The 17,496-nt window shown below is 37.7% G+C and overlaps 1 protein-coding gene across 9 annotated transcripts in view; it reads left to right on the forward strand.

Annotated features, from left to right (window-relative positions):
- The window catches only part of msi2b (musashi RNA-binding protein 2b), a 381,615-nt gene extending 364,596 nt beyond the window's left edge, over window positions 1-17,019 (forward strand). For 7 of the 9 annotated variants that reach the window (XM_056474345.1, XM_056474352.1, XM_056474349.1 and 4 more), the window contains 3 exons: window positions 2,861-3,015; window positions 9,252-9,328; window positions 12,155-17,019. In XM_056474345.1, coding sequence (XP_056330320.1) covers window positions 2,861-3,015; window positions 9,252-9,293 — 197 coding nt within the window. In that variant the 3' untranslated portion in view covers window positions 9,294-9,328; window positions 12,155-17,019. Of the gene's footprint in view, window positions 1-2,860; window positions 3,016-9,251; window positions 9,329-12,151 lie in introns of all 9 variants that reach the window. The other 2 variants (XM_056474347.1, XM_056474348.1) reach the window with 2 other exon arrangements.
- The last annotated feature ends 477 nt before the right edge of the window (window positions 17,020-17,496 follow it).

Genomic DNA, 17,496 nt, shown 5'->3' on the forward strand with positions numbered 1-17,496 from the left:
TCTAAACCAGGTCTGCCCAAACTTTTTTAACTTGATTGAAGGTGGTGGGCCAAAGCTAAATATACCAAACTGAGTAGTGCTAACTACTGAGCCACTGTGTCGCCCTAAATGACAACATTTTTCTTTGAAATGTGAAATTATGGGACTAGCAAATATTAATATTCTGTTTTTTCAAGTGTTCTCTTCATTTTGTTGCTTCTGTGTATATAGATAGACTTAAATATATCAGTTAAATATACATTTCCTGAAAAGGACAAAGTATAACTCAACAGACAGAGCACTAGTATCATTTTAAGTCCTTTGGTGAAACTCCATCATAAAAACATGACAAGTCATTTCTTCTTTGCATTTTTTAGAACTTTTATTGTAAAGAAAGCATATCAGAAAAATCTGTCACACAACTATTAAGTCAATTAACTACTGTATATGCAAATCACATATTCTTAACCTGCCAAAAGCCGGTTTCCATTTGCACTCTGCATTTGGCGGGCCTTTAATTTGAGCTCTCAGCCTTCATCTTCAACGCTTTCTGCTTTCAAATGTAGCTTCAGCGGAAGTGTAGCCGCTCTCGCAGTGGAGAGGAAACTCCATGATTCAGTCTTCAGTGCATTTTACCCAAGACACCCTCAGCAATTTCCCGCTTTCCAGGCCTGATAGCCCCCTGACGCTAACTGCCAGATAATCACCACCATATACATTTAAGAAGAAAAAAATAAGAGAGAGAGAGACCACTTTCCCAATGACAGGTGTTGATTAGATAGGGGGTGTTGTGGCAAAATCCCCTGAGCAATTTTCAGTGCGGGACTGGAGAAGCGGCAGTCAAATTTGAAGGAGGACGGGCGTCTGATATGAGATTGGGGGAAAGGGAGTGTACAGGAGCGCAGAGAGGGTGAGGTTATGATAATGAAAGAAACCTGCAAGGAAGAGATTCATTCTCACTCGCACTTTTAAACATTACTGACGCCCTCAGAGGAGAAGGAAAATCAGGCAGATCTCCAGCACACACAGCAGTCCTGCTCTTAGTTCTGGCCTAAAACCTTCTAACATGCGAGATGCGCCTGACCACTCATGTGTTTTTTTTCATCTGCATGCATGGAGGAGATGTGTTGCTGCTTGAAGTAGAGCTGATTATATTGTGCAGTGTATACTATTAGTCAAAGGTTTGGGATCAGTAAGATTTTTTGGTCACACTTTATTTTGATGATCCATTTGTTGAATTATATTACATTGCAACAAATTCTCATTCGATTATAAGTAGACTGTTAGGTTGGGGTTATGGTTAGTGTAAGTTGACATACTTGCAAAGTTTCTTATAGTCAGTTAAATGTCTGTTGAAGGAGCAGTATTAACAGATATTAAGCAGACAGTCTACTAATACTCAAATAGACCATCAAAATAAAGTGTTACTGGTTTTTAAATGAATCCTACTGTGACCACACTAGTCTTAAATGTCACATGATACTTCAGAAATCATATTATGATGATTTGCTGTTCTATTATGATCAATTATTAGTGGTACTTGTATATCACGAGCTGTGTTTCCATCTACCTATTTTAATGTCCATTTAGAGACGCCAAGATGCGCATCAATTTTGAAAATGCACATAAAATACATATATGTATAGCTGAGTAGGATAAACGTTTTATTCGATAAGAAAAGCTGCGCATAAACTATAATGGAAACACTTTTACCCAACAAATTCCAGAATGCGCATTAAAAAAGGTCATGTGATTTCGTTATGAGAGATCCTGTTGTAATAAAAATGTGTGAATGGACAAACAGCAGGCTGAGAACATTGTAAAACATCTGAAATGTTGTTTTGGTCATTCTAAAACACCTTAACCATTTCAGTATTAGTGCTATTATATTATTAATTACCCCTAGAACTGTCAAGAGCGTCTGAGCTCTGCGTTTCTAAATACATTCTTGCATTTCACTATACATTCTTGCATTTCAGTGTTTGTCCTCTGAGGCACAAGTAATTTATTAAATAAAGACAATATTGACGCAGCTTCTCCTACTGCAGCATTTTCCGTTTTTTTACTGTTGATATTTGGCGCCAGTTAATCACGAGTGACGATTCGGTTCTCTTTGACAAATTGGATGGAAACGTTGGTTTATTCACACGTCTTTTATGCGATTTTCCAGTTTTACACATAAATTTAATTAGCATTTCAGGATGGAAACATAGCAAATGGTACTCTTTCCTTTTTAGCAGTTTTTGATAAAAAGATAACAATTAAAATAACACAATAGTTACCATTTATTAATTATATATTTATGTTATAAATATCTTTAGCTAAAATTAATAAATTTTTAATGGTGCTTTTGAATGATAGGGCAGCTTACACAAAAAATATGAAGTAACCCAACAGTTTTCAACACTGATAATAATAATCAACGAATCTTAAACAACAGATCATTGTATTAGTATGAGTTCTGAAGGAACATGTGATATGAGAGATTGGAGTAACGATGCTGGAAATTCAACTTCAAGTTAGAGGAATAAATAAAATGAACAACATTCAATTATTTTAAATTGTAATAATATTTCATTTCTCATTGTATTTTTGGTCAAATAAATGCAACTTTGCTGAGCAGAATAGGATTATTTTAAAAATGTCTGATCCCAAACTTTGGGCTGGTACTCTATGTGTATATCTATGTGCAGAAGATTGTTTGGATCCCTTTTGGATGAAAAAATTACACCACTGTTCTCAAAACACCCCAAGCAGTATAGACATACACACATAACTCCATATTGTGCTTATAGTGCATGCTAGTGCTAAGCTTGTTAGTCATGCTACACACTAGCAAACCCTCCTCACATTACTGTTGGCACGGCCGCTTCCTCGGCAGGCACCAACCCGCCCCGGCCTGGAGCCTTTCCTGGAGCCAGCAGCCCCGGGCCAGTGGCTGACCTGTACGGCCCCACCAGCCAGGACTCCGGCGTGGGCAACTACATTAGCGCTGCTAGCCCCCAGCCTGGCTCTGGCTTCGGACACAGCATTGCTGTAAGTACCCTGTTCACCACCATCTCTCACTGTCTCTCTATTCTGTCCATCTAATGCATTCACCGCCTTCCCTGACAGAGAGTTGATGCTTTTAGATGCTAGCCTAGTTGTTTTTTGTTATAGTTTATAGCAGATCAAAGGTTAATGTTGGAGAGTGAGCAGCTGATAAAATCCACTAATATACAGTGCATCTGGAAAGTATTCATAGCGCTTCACTTTTTCTACATTTTTTTATGTTACAGCCTTATTCCAAAATGGATTAAATTTATTTATTTCCTCAACATTCTACACACCATACCCCATAATGACAATGTGAAAAATGATTTTTTGAAATTGTTGCAAATTTATGTAAAATAAATCCCTAAAAAATCACATGTACAGAAGTATCCACAGCCTTTGCCGTGAAGCTCTAAATTGAGCTCAGGTACTTTGTTTCTACTGATCATTCTTGAGATGTTTCAGCAGCTTCATTGGAGTTCACCTGTGGTCAATTCAGTTCATTGGACATGATTTAAAAAGGCATACATCTGTCTATATAAGGGCCCAGGGTTGACTGTGCATGTCAAAGCACAAACCAAGCATGAAGACAAAGGAATTGTCTGTAGACCACAGAGACAGGATTGTCTTGAGGCACAAGGCTGGGGAAGGTTACAGAAAAATTTCTGCTGCTCTGAAAGTTCCAATGAGCACAGTGGCCTCCATCATCTGTAACTGGAAGATGTTTGGAACCACCAGGACTTATCCTAGAGCTGGCCGGCCATCTAAGCTGAGTGATTGAGTGATCGAGGCAGAAGGGCCTTAGTCAGGGAGGTGATCAATAACCCGATGGTCACTCTGTCTGAGCTCCAGCGTTCTTCTGTGGAGAGAGGTGAACCTTACAGAAGGGCAACCACCTGTGCAGCAATCCACCAATCAGGCCTGTATGGTAGAGTGGCCAGACAGAAGCCACTCACCGCCTGGAATTTGCCAAAAGGCATCTGAAGGACTCTCAGACCATAAGAAACAAAATTCTCTGGTCTGATGAGGCTAAAATTGAACTCTTTGGACTGAATGCCAGATGTTAAGTTTAGAGAAAACCAAGCACCGCTCTTCCCCAGGCTAATACTATCCCTACAGTGAAGCATGGTGGTGGCAGTATTATGCTGTAGAGATGTTTTTCAACAACAGGAACTAGAAGACTAGTCAGGATAGAGGGAAAGATGAATGCAGGAATGTACAGAGACATCCTGAATGAAAACCTGCTTCAGAGTGATCTTGACCTCAGACTGAGGCGAAGGTTCATCTTCCAGCAGGACAATGACCTAAAGTACACCACCATAATATCAATGGATTGGCTTCACAACAACTCTGTGAATGTCTTTGAGTGGCGCAGCCAGAGCCCAGACCTAAATCCAGTTGAACATCTTTGGAGAGATCTGAAATTGACAGTACACTGTCGCTTCCCATCCAACCTGATAGAGCTTGAGAGGTTCTGCAAAGTGGAATAGGCAAAAATTTTCAAGGACAGGTGTGCCAAGATTGTGGCATCATATTCAAGAAGACTTGAGGCTGTAATTGCTGCCAAAGGTGCATCATCAAAGTATTGAGCAAAGGCTGTGAATACTTCTGTACATGTGAGTTTTTTATTTTTAATAAATTTGCAACAATTTCAAAAAATCTTATTTCACATTGTCATTATAGAGTATTGTGTGTAGAATTTTGAGGAAATCAATGAATTTAATCCATTTTGGAATAAGGCTGTAACATAAAAAATGTGGAACAAGTGAAGCGCTATGAATACTGTCCAAATGCATTGTAATTAAAGGTAAAGTATTTATTCAGCTCATCTCGTCATTTAAATTAATGTTTTAAAAAATCTAAATAAACATAAGTAATTAAATTTAAATAGATTTAATTATTTATTTAATTCTTTATATTTCATCAATAAAATGTCCAAGTGACAACCGTTTATCTGTAAATCCTACACCAACTAAACATTTAACATCAAGAGGGAATGAAAATGATTAACAGCATTATAGCCTGCTCATATTTTTATCACAGCATATTTATATTAGTATTATAGCACCGTGGCCTTAGCTGTCAGCTTCCATAATTGTGTAACAGGGCAAATACACCCCCAAAATATGTGCTGAAGGCAATTTAAACGGCACAATTTGCTCCCAAATGCAGCGAACAACCATAATCTGATATACTTGGCCTGATCCAGGAACCTAAATTGGCTCTTTAACATGCAGAAACGGCACATGCCCTGTTCCACTGCTGTTCTCAATCATTTGGTAATCAGCCAAAAATGTATACGCAAAAAATCCTGCCATGATATGCATAGAAACTAGGCAAGATTGACGGCGATTTTAAATACACTGAAATACCTTGAACAAAACTTTCCCTCCACAAAGTAATCTAGCTAATAAATTAATTAGCGGATCAATTTTTCAAAGCGAATTTGTCCTGCAGCGCTGAATATTTCTAACACGACTAATAGGACTAAAAGAATGTGTGATATGCGAGGACGTGAAATCAAAAGCAGCAAATACATGACGTTATGCGGAGAGGGAAAAGAGCTAAATAAATCATCTCAGACGTAATGGCTCGCATTGGGTCTAAAGGTGAGATAGATGTGCATGTTTTACCCATACTAATTATCAGGAACAAGGCTATAAAAAATGTCTTTCTTTTGAAGGCTGGAAAATGTGAAATCACCGTCTCATTAGCGCAAAGCAGGTGCCCTGGCAAATAGCTCCAGTTAGATAGCGTTGCTTTTTAGCATTGCTAACATTTCTGCATTCCTCTCTCTCTGTCAACTTCAGGATAACAAACTGTGAACTTGTACCGGCTGTCAGCGGCAGTGTGATGTGTCAGTGTGCTTTTGTTCATGTGCCAGCCCGGAGGACAGAAATCTCACAATTAGTTCTTCTCTCATTTTCAACCCGGTATTTTGTTTCCCGCACACAAAGGCTTTTTTATTTTTCCAGCAGATGATGGGCATACCAGAGGCAGCCTTTGAAAGGTCCCCCACACAAAGTGCATATGTAAATCAATAAGGCGATAATAAACTCTTGTGAGAAACCCTGTCATAAGAATATGTTGTCTTGCCCTTTGAAGCCATAGGCATTCATTATTCCTTCCGTGCATTAGTTTTTAACCTTTAGCGGAGCGGAGAGATGGAGCAGGAGTTGGATGGAGGAGAACAAGGAGCAGGAGCCGCTCACAGGGGGGTTGATGAGGGAGGCCGTGCTAAATCACAGCCTGCCAAGGGAATTACCGGCTCCGGACGCTGAAATAAAAAAAAAGAAAAAACGGGAAAGAAAACGGCGTCCAGATCTGCTGGAAAAATGAATAAGAGCCTTTGTGTGTGAGGACACTGTTTATTGCCTATCTGCACACACCTCTGATTCATTCTGCTTTCAATGCCCCTCCAATCTATTGTTTGTGAGGAAAAGCAAATGACTTTCTCTCTCTCTTTCTCTATTCTGCCCTTAAGTACAGTTTGCAAAACAGACCGAGCACTCATTAAATCTAAACGGGATTTTCAGAATAACAATGTCACCTTGCGTTTGACTTTCAGATGGAGTTTTTCTAACCTAAATAGAGTCAAATTTAGGTTGGCCTCAAACCCTCAGAACATCTCGCCTGTGATTGACAGAGTTCTGGAGGCAGAAAGACTGCCTGACATGAACCGCTGTTTCTCACAAACTGAAAAGCTTTTTGTTTGCACAAAAGATTTCTTTCTATAAACGCATACATCTCACAGGTGCTCGCGTTCCCCAGTGTTTGGACCGGAGCCTGACGCTGGTGAAGTTCACAGTTTTGCTGCTTAGATTGAGGCTTATGTGTGATTTCCGACAGCTTATGTTTGCTGCATGAATTGTGATTTCCAGATGAATTGATTAATGTTGTTATTGTTGGCATGAATGTTAATGGTTATATGTAATTTCTTAAACCTTCTGTTCTTTCTTACAACAGAATACTTGACATTCTCTCTGATTTATTGAAATGTATATATTTCCTTCATTTTGCTTTGTTTGGCAAAAAAAAAAAGTACAAACGAGAGCAGGAATAATTGTAACACTTTGTTCCCCATTAATTCGAGATGAGGCAAGAAAAAAAAGCCTCTACACAATTAAACTGAAAGTGACTTGCCATACTTCTCAAAACACATGATTTTAATGAACATTAAAATTATTATCACAATAACAATAATCAAAATACGGAATTTTGGCTTTTCAAGTCTTTTATTTTTGAAAATCATTTATATACACTCACTGGCCACTTTATTAGGTACACCTTACTAGTGCCAGGTTGCAACCCATTTTGCCTTCAGAACTGCCTTAATCCTTCATGGCATAGATTCAACAAGATACTGGAAATATTCCTCAGAGATTTTGGTCCGTATTGACATGAAAGCATTAGTGGTGACTGTGGAGGCCATTTGAGTACAGTGAACTCATTATCATGTTCAAGAAACCAGTCTCAGATGATTCACTCTTTATGACATGGCGCGCTTTCCTGCGGAAAGTAGCCATCAGAAGATGAGTACACTGTGGTCATAAAGGGATGGACATGGTCAGCAACAATTCTCAGGTAGGCTGTGGCGTTGACACAATGCTCAATTGGTACTAATGGGCCCCCCACACCATTACACCACCACCAGCAGCTTGAACCGTTGTTAGAAGGCAGCATGGATCCATGCTTTCATGTTGTTGATGCCAAATTCTTACCCCACCATCCGAATGTTGCAGCAGAAATTAAGACTCATCAGACCAGGCAATGTAATTCCAATCTTATGTCCAATTTTGGTTAGCCTGTGCAAATTGTACCCTCAGTTCCAGTTTGCTGACAGGAGTGGCACCCTGTGTGGTCTTCTGCCGCTGTAGCCCACCCCCCCTCGACGTGTTGTGCATACAGAGATGCTATTCTCCATTTCTCGGTTGTAATGAATGGTAATTTGAGTTACTGTTGCCTTTCTATCAGCTTTTGCGCCCACAGAACTGCTGCTCACTGGATATTTTCTCTTTTTCTGACCATTCACTGTAAACCCTAGAGATGGTTGTGCATGAAAATCCCAGTAGATCAGCAGTTTCTAAAATACTAAGACCAACCCGTCTGGCACCAACAACCATGCCACGTTCAGTCCCCATTCTGATGCTCAGTTTGAACTACAGCAGATCGTCTTGACCATGTCTACATGCACTGAGTTGATGCCATGTGATTGGCTGATTGGAAATTTGCGGTAATGAGCAATTGGACAGGTATAACTAATAAAGTGGCCGGTGAGTGCATATCATTTTTTACAGCTTGTTGAAAAACATTTTATTGTTAACAGTTAAGGTGCTCTGATTGATTAAAGTAATTTAATAAATACACAGATATAAATTTGATTTAGGTAATTAATATAATTGTCATTACATATGCAAAATAAAACTTGAAGGACAGTTCACCCAAAAACAAAATCTTTCTCCATTTACTCACATTCAAGCGGTTCTAAAGTTTTATAAACTTGTTTTGTTGATCAAAAAATAAGATATTTTGAAGAATGTTGGACACCGACATCCATAATAGGATCAAAAATTACTTTGCAAGTCAATAGATTTTTCATAATCATTCTTCAGTATATTTTCCTTTGTGTTGAACAGAAGAAAGAAATTCAAACAGGTCTGGAGCAAGTGGAGGATGAATGAATGATGACAGAATTATCCATTTTGGGTGAACTATCCCTTTAAACAGTACATTTAAAATGGTGATATGATTAATGTTATAGTAGAGGCATAGCAAATAGAAATCTATTTAATCGTTAATATAATGGTTTAAAACGATTACATTTCTTAAACCCATAAATAACACAACTTTTAACTACACCATCAACTTTACTACAACTTTCTTGCCGAATTTGCTAACACACTGCAGCAAAACAATCAATATTTATTGCAACATTTAAAGCAAGCAGCCTTTAAAAGTGTTTGATTAGTCAATAGTAGATTTATTTGTTGTGTTAAAATAAAGCCACAGTGTACTGCGCATGAAATGACATGTCCTGAGCCTTACAGTTCTTCCTGCGCTCTCGTGCTGTTCATCAGATCAGACTTGGGGAATGATCTGCACTGATCTCTAAGGTTAATAGATAACATTCATTCATGCTAGCAACACATGCAATGATTGAATTGACTTACAAGTGATAGAAATATTAGCCTTTTCACTCAGAATGCATACTGACACCATTACTAACTGTACACTTTTAGGGTCCTTTGATTGCGACAGCTTTTACAAATGGATACCATTGAAACCTAACAGGTGGTTGGTTGCCATCTCATTTGAGGTAGATATCCTTGTACCATTTATCAAATATATATATATATTTTTATATTTGTGCCTTCATAATTATGTATCTATTCACTCCACTATCTTCCTGTTGCATTCATTTTGATCCCCTCTCATTTTGATCTCATTTACGTTGAATCCGCGTAGCTCTTTTATTTCTCATCAACACCCGTAAGGCTTTTACAGGGCTTTTTTTTTACATGGCAGACAGTGCAAATTCAACTTCCTATGCAAAAACCTGATTTTCAGAAGCCTTACTTCTCAATGAACATCTCCGCTATTATTGCTTCTATAGTTTGAAGCCCTTTAAAAGCCTTTTAAAACTGTTTCCCGCTTAGCAAACACCGTTTTCGTGGCGGCTACACATTTCTTCCATTACTTTTTGTCACTAGTTCCTCCTTTATCCTCCGCCTGCCTGTCTGTCATCTGACTTCTCCTTTCATGCATGAAGTCTGCGAACGGTTTGACTGGAAACTGCGCAGTTGCTTTCTTTCACTGCCAGAGCTGTATTGGCGACAGGCGCTCGTATCGCCTCGTATCCTCTATGAAGTGCTGTATTTGGATATTATGCACAGGTGTTGCGGCTTTGATTAGTGCGCACCTGGAAGCGAGCCCTCTTTGCTGAGAATCTGTTGACTTAGGTGCCATCTGATGTAATTCATCAGGTTTTTCGGGATAAGGTGCTGTTTCCGTAATCATTGCGCTTGTATGGCTGGGTCTTAAGGGCTTAAAGGTGATTTTGAGTATATGCTGAGATGCCAGATATGGCTAAATCGGAGATGACTCGCTTATTTAAATGCGGCGTGTTTGTGAATAAAGTGGATGCGCATTTATTCACTCCAAATTCCTCCTCTATACTTAGTTAATATTTGCACCCGGACTGTTTTTTCCTCTCTCTCTCTCATTTCTCCTACGGCGATGCATCAAGTGCGATTACGCCAGACTCTGTGGCTTTATGGCATTTACCTGTGACCTGTCGTCTGGATAAGAGGCCTGCGGACTGCGGTTTGTTGTCCATAATCTTCCTAAAGAGCTTCTCATTTTGTCCTCGAGGCAAAACGGATGATTGATTTAATGAGTAGGTTGAATCGCTCCATCTGTATGGATTCTCCAAACGTTTGATTGAAGTACACATCAGCAGTCAGAGAAAGCAACCGCAGCGGAGAGGGGGTTTTGCACAAGCAGGTTCTTAACTTGTCATTTCCTGGTCAGATGGACATCCGAAGGGTTTCTGCATGCTTGAAACACTGACATATGTGTTGTGTTGTGTCAATGTCTGAGCTCTGTGTTGAAATGAAATGTGTTTGCATAAAATGCCGATGTGTTCTGGATCTGAGCCTAAACAAGCAGGGCTTATAATGAAAAGATGCTGACAGTGGCATCACTTGATATAAGTGAACAATATAACATCTCTACTTCAATTTAAAGCTGTCGGCAGCAAACTTTCAGCCAGACCAAGTCGATATACAGTTTGTTTAAACTAGATTTATTGTGTACCATAAGATGCTTCAGTTTATCAAACACTTTTCCACAGTCAATATATGCTTGTAAGAGCAGCAATTTTTAGGGATGTAATGATTCAGTGATTTTGATTTCACTATTTGATTTGATTGAAAATGAAGTCCTTGTACAGTAAATAAAAAGGGGTGACCATAGTGTTTCCTCAGTTACCGATAATCACAATGCAGTGCTGAACATATTGATTTGTAGGATTCAGGGGTAAGACGAACTGAAAATATTACCTAAAACTATCAGACAATCAGTTCCCCTCAGAGATTTGTACTCACACTCCAATTCTAATATGATTTGTTTGGCATTTAATGATTTGAATCCATTTTCAACTGGTTTGCAGTTCATCGTTACATCCCTATCTATTTAATTAAATTAAAGTTTGACTGAAGTGAAATTGTCTAAATATTTGGGTGTTTATTACATTGCTGCAAGTTTAGACACATCTGCTAATTCTATATTACTGTTTTCCATAATTTACAGTCAAACTTTCTAAACCCATATTTTAGAATGTAGTGTCTTCATCTACACATCAAAAGCTTGGTTTGTTTGTTTATTAACATGATTGGGATGACAAAACTGAAATTCTGAAGTCAAATGTGCACTAAAAATGGCTGCCTTAAATTTTTTAGTTGAATCAAATGAACTTTTCTAATCATGTCAACTTACATCAATCAAAGTGACTAAAAATTACTCATTAAAATAAGTTAAAGCTTCTTGATTTGTTTTTGTCATAAAATTGTATAGTGTATCTAAACTTGTGTGAACAGCTTTCATGTAAATTCAAGATCATAATTGCTGCAGTAAGGCTCAGATGCAACACACATCATTCTACTTGCATAGTTCACCCATAAATGAAAATCGACTCACTATTTACTCAACTTCAAGTGGTTCCAAACCTTAATGCGTTTCTTTTTTCTGTTGAACACTAAGGATGATATTGTAAAGAATGCTATAGGACAGTGTTTCTCAACCACGTTCCTGGTGGACCACCAGCTCTGCACATATTCCATGTCTCCTTAACCAAACACACCTGATTCAGATCATTAGTTCATTAATCGAGACCGAAAGTCCTGTAATGGGTGTGACAAAGGAGACATCCAAAACATGCAGTGTTTGTGATCCAACAGGAACGTAGCTAAGAAAAACTGCTATAGGAGTTAATGGCTACCAGTTTCCAACCTTTTTCAAAATGTGTTCCTTGTGTACAACAGAAGGAATAAAATTCTGATAGGTTTTGAAGCTGAAGTGAAGGCTGAGTAAATGATGACAGAATTAGGAGAATGCTGAGCCGCTTCTCTGTTTGCTCCAGCAGAGTTTATCAGGAGGCCCGGGGAAGACTGGCCGGAGTTTCTAATTGGTTCTGTGTACAGGTAAAGGCCATTAAACTTCAAGCACTACAGCGCTGAACGGGAATCTAAAGCTGAGATGGCGCCACACGAAGAACAAACCGAAACGTCAGAATCATCTCAGAAAGAAGAAGAAAAAAAATACAACTAAAGAATCTGCTGTACTATACTGAAACCCTGGCTTTTGAATATGTTATCCTAGTGTAGCCCTGACCTTGACTTAGGATTTGATTTGATTTCTTCCTCCTTTTTTCCCCTTTTAGAAGAGTTTTAGTCATCTTTTATTGTGTATGCGTTGACTCAACCAACGTTTCTTTGAGTTTCTAGATGTTCTTCATTGTTCTTGAATGTTCTCTGACGAGAGCGACTATGTAAACATGAACTAATGTCCTTTTTTTTGTTGTTGTTGCCGTTTTGTTTTTGAGCTAGTAATATTCCAATTGCAGTTTCATTTCACAGCCCTTGTCCAATCACATTTTCATACGAGCAAGAAAACGGATTGAAAAGGTGACATTTTAAATTCAAGCCTATACCGCAATGAGTGGATAACTCAAAAGAAAAAAAAACTAAAAAACAAACAAAAAAAAGATCTTAGTAGCTCTGTTCTATGTTTATCGTGATGTCTTGTTAACCATGATTACCTATTTTGGGCAATAAGAGGACTACAATATTTTCACAGTCCTTTTTTATAAATGTCATTTTTGTTGTCGATGATGAAGAAAAAAAAAGAGAAAAAGATAAAGCTTTCCTTTTAATACTTTGTGAGATTTAAAAAGAAAAGAATTCTGAAACTGTAAATATTATTCTGTTCACTGCATCAAACTGTTTCTGAGAGAGAACCATATTTTTGTGATGGTGTCATAGAGGTTGTATTTGTGCGCAAGGCGAAATACTGTATGTCAGTGCAAAAATATATCTTTGAGGCTCAATGCAGTAACCAAGGTCCATCTGTAGCACAAAAAGGCCGTGATTTTACCCCAGTACGGACGAAAGTCAATCCAACACTGTTAGCACGCTTTGTAAATACTGTGCAGGTGTCATACCAGCATACAGATTAAATAGTGCGTTACGCTTACGAAGAGAATATACTTTACAAGGTATACAGAAATCAGCATCATAACAAAACGAAAAAGAAAATCCAAAGCACACATGAATTATAATTTCAAAACCGTGTCGAGACATTTCACGTTTCATTACGTCGTCTTGTATGAGCTTCTTATTTTTCCGCCGCGTGTCTGTGTGGAGATTTTTACACGGAACGAGTCGAATAACAAAGGCAATATTTCAACATTGCTTCTACGATTAGAAAAAGAAGAATCTTTTATACCATTACCTCAGTCCTGTGAGAATTACTTTAAAGGAGATTAAAATTAATTTATTTTATCCTGAGACAGATATTGAGAGAAAAAAAAGAGATATTAAAGTGTTGTTTTGAAATTAAGTAACTCATTGCACTGTGAGAGAGAATTTATCATTTTTCTATTTGCACATGTGAACTGACAGTCTCTAACAAGGGTCATGTGAAGGAATTTTCCACACGGGATAACACTTGCGAATTTCCAGTCTTGGCTTACGTTGATTTGAAGACTGTACTTTGAAAGAAATAAACGATCTCTTTCCAGGGATTTTATTCTAGAATATCAGAGATGAGTTTTATTGGTAGCAATAGTTCATTTCCTCAGAAACACTGAAACTGATTGAAACCAGTAGCTGCTACACACACTTGTTGTACATGTGGGGACTGGATTTTGATGAGACACAAATGGCATTTGGAAATATGAATGATATTTGCGAATATGAATCGACTGACATGTGTATGCTGTTTATTCGACCTTGTCGAAATGTTTTATTTTCCTTTATTTAATTGTGTTTTTAGTGTTCATTTCACTAGCAGGTGAGGCAGAATGCTGGATTCTTTCTTAAGAAGGAGCTATAAAGTAATACGATTTGAAACTAAAATAAAAAGAGAGAACTTTGTGCTAGCTGTTTCAAAAAAAAAAAAAAAAAGACAAACATGCGTACAACAAAGAGAAAAAATATGAAAGAAAATGATCCCGAACATGTTTTGAATTTAAACAGGGATGGATTTTTATCAATATTTTTGTGGATGTTAATGATTATACTAAATATAACGATGACAATAATACAGATATTATGTACTGTATTTATCAATTGTTTCTCTTCATTCCCTGTCACCTCATTCAGTAATATTACGTTGATCATTGTATTTTAGTAGTGTGTACGAAAAAAACTAAAAAAAGATGAAAAAAAAAAAATCAAACAGGAATATGACTTTACCTTGTAAAAGAGTGCTGTCTTGATGCCAGTGTAGTGGTCTATACACTTCTCGGTTGGTATTTTTCCACATTTCCCCCACTCCTCTCACTCTCCTTTTGTCGTTTTTGCCCTTTCTCTATATCTCACTCTCTCTTTAGTGGGTAGTTGTAGGTGTTATGTACTTAATGTTAAGATGTAGAGGTATTCATTAGCAATCGTAGGACCAGTAAGGATAGAACTTTCTCTTTATAGTCACTTCAAGACAAAAAAAAAAATGCTGTTAATGCGTTGTTATTTCTTTTTTCATAGTATCTCTTCGTTTTTCTTTCTTTCCTCCTCTCTCTTTGTTTTATTTATTTAGTTCCACTGTTTTGCTGGTCTCACATGGTTTCAACTAACCAAAGCTCTCACTGATGAAATCTAGGAGAAAGGAATTGCTGTATGACAGAATTGTAATCAAGGCATTAATTGGATCCCCACCCTTGAATGTTTTAAAAGGGGTGTGTGTGTGTGCCATACTACCTTAAATGCTAATGCTAGATATGCAAAACCACTTTATTTTCGTTCTTTATTAAGCTATAACTACGAAGAGGATGACTTTATTACGCGAATGAAAAAGAAATCATGACTATTTTTTTAGTACGTTCTAATTATAACGACATAGCTCGATCATTATAGATACGGATAAAACTGTAATAGGTTTTGATATGTATACACTTCATGAAGTAATCCAGTGGCCTACAGTGCTACTTATTTTTATTGTGTCTGACTAATTCAATCGTACTTTAGTTTCAATTGAACGATCCTGTTTTTTGTGCGTTTTAATTGCATTGCCAGCTTTTCATTTTAATTCAACATCATGTGATGTCACACTTGCGTCCAGTGTCACACTGAATCTGTATTCCTGAATCATATCTGTTCTCAGGGATATCAAACATGAGTCAACGTACCACCTTCATAAAAGGACATTTTACGATGCTAGTGAGTTAGCACAACTTGTAACGAAAAGTGTCCAGATGAAGTACATTTAAGTGAAATTTAAAGGTGCTGTCATGAAGCGTGCACAGCGTTTACTCATTTAAGATCTCATTTTTGAGCAGTATCCAGCATCCATTTAGATCTCCTCAATTGAGATGGTTCTCGATAAAACCAGCATGATCTCGTGGCAATTTGTGACTGTTTTGCGTTTGGCGAATTGCTAATTTGTATGAATTTCATTCGTACATTTTCATAAGGCTTGCTCACAGCCCAATGATGGTTATTGTCTTTTTTTTTTCGGAATCGTACATTGTAAATTCACATTGTACGAATTCATACAAAATCACCGCCTTCCAAAACAGTTGCGTTTTTTTTTTAGATGAGATCGGGTTAATAGTCACGCAGATAAAGCACAGTTCCCTTCTGCTGACGGAAGCGGTTAAAATGAAGGCTGGCAACCCTTTTCAACGGTCTTTTCCATTTGCATCGTTTAGCTTACCCCGTTTTACTTTCCACCGTAATTTGATCTTGTAGCTTGGACTTTAAGGTAGCATGGCTCTGTTGCCACCATTTTGTTTTCCATGGACAGCAGTTTACAGCAGATGAATGTTACACATCTTGCTAGACTAGTTAAATCATTGGAAAATTGTTGGTTTAAAAAAAAAGAAAAAAAATCGAAAAAAGAAAACGACCTGGAAGGTGTGGAGTGATTTTTGGGAGTGAACTACCGTATCCATTTAAACTTGAATTTTGCGGCAAGTGCTAGGCAATGGCCAAAACGATCATCCCACTAATAAAGCAACAAAACGTTCAACACTGTAATGTCTAATGTACAGTATATACTTGTATACATACAGCAGATATATGTGTATAGTGTATATATCTATCTCTCTCTCTCTTTGTTAACTTGTTTCTCTGGCTGTTGAATCATGTCTTCTCGCTGTGTGTCGTGTTGGAGCTGCAGGTTAGTAGATTAGTTATTGTGTAAACCTAGCTCAATTGGGACGGTACGGTGTGTTTTTGGCACATCCTTTGGGATGTCAGTCTCCCATTTTCTCCTGAGGCGTGGGCCTCGCTTGATTGCCTTGCCCATTCCTAACACTTGCCCATTTTTTAACGTTAACGGACTTTTTACCGCGAGAACTGACTGAACGGACTGACGTCTGAAAGCATCTTTCAGGTCTTCTTGTATGGCTTGCTCAAGCCCTGTTGTAAAATAAACTAAAGTGGATGGGGGTCTCTCACATCTCAGATGTGGAAAGTATAATTTTATATTTGTATTTTCAAATAATAATGATAATAATAATAAAAAATGTTTGTGAAAGGTTTCCATCCTCTACTGTGGTCCAGAAATCAATGTGTTTGTCTGGAAAAGATTTTAAAAAAGGAAAAAAAAATACATAAAAGAAATTTAAAAAAAGAAATAAAATAAAAGAGTTTTGAACCATTTCACTCATGGTTTTTATTTTCAACTTTTTTGAAGCAACTGATTTGTGATTCAAAAGAAATGAATATACCTGCAAAAGATTGTATGCCAGAACATGCACAACGATTAAAATGCACAAAGTTGAATACAGAGCCCAAAAGCTTTCGTCTAAGTTTGTGTTCATTCTCACTCTTGTTCACATGCTTCAATTTGATTCAGGTTCATTCAAAGCTGCACACATCATAAATGTTGTGTTCTTAAAGGGAGCTCATTAGGGCTGCACGATTAATCAAAAAAAAATCTCGACTCGACCCCCCACACGATCTTAATCCAGCATCTCTACGATACAATTATATTTTCGAGGTCAGGAGAGAAGCTTAAAGGCTGTCGCACACGTTTTATATACGTTGCTCAGCAACAAGGACACCTCCAAATGATGTTAAAAGTGTCACATACTGTATTTGTAAGGTATAATTCTCTCAAAAATGTCATTTCTGTCTTAATGTAATAATGTACTTGCGGCCGCACTTTGTTTACTACTGAGAAGACACATGCGTGTGCGCCCGTAAATTATCTGTGAGCACAACCTGCATAGGCTGTGAATAACAGGTAATAAAGTTGTAAAAA

Source organism: Danio aesculapii, chromosome 15 (genome assembly GCF_903798145.1).
Source record: "Danio aesculapii chromosome 15, fDanAes4.1, whole genome shotgun sequence".
Lineage (NCBI taxonomy): Eukaryota > Metazoa > Chordata > Actinopteri > Cypriniformes > Danionidae > Danio > Danio aesculapii.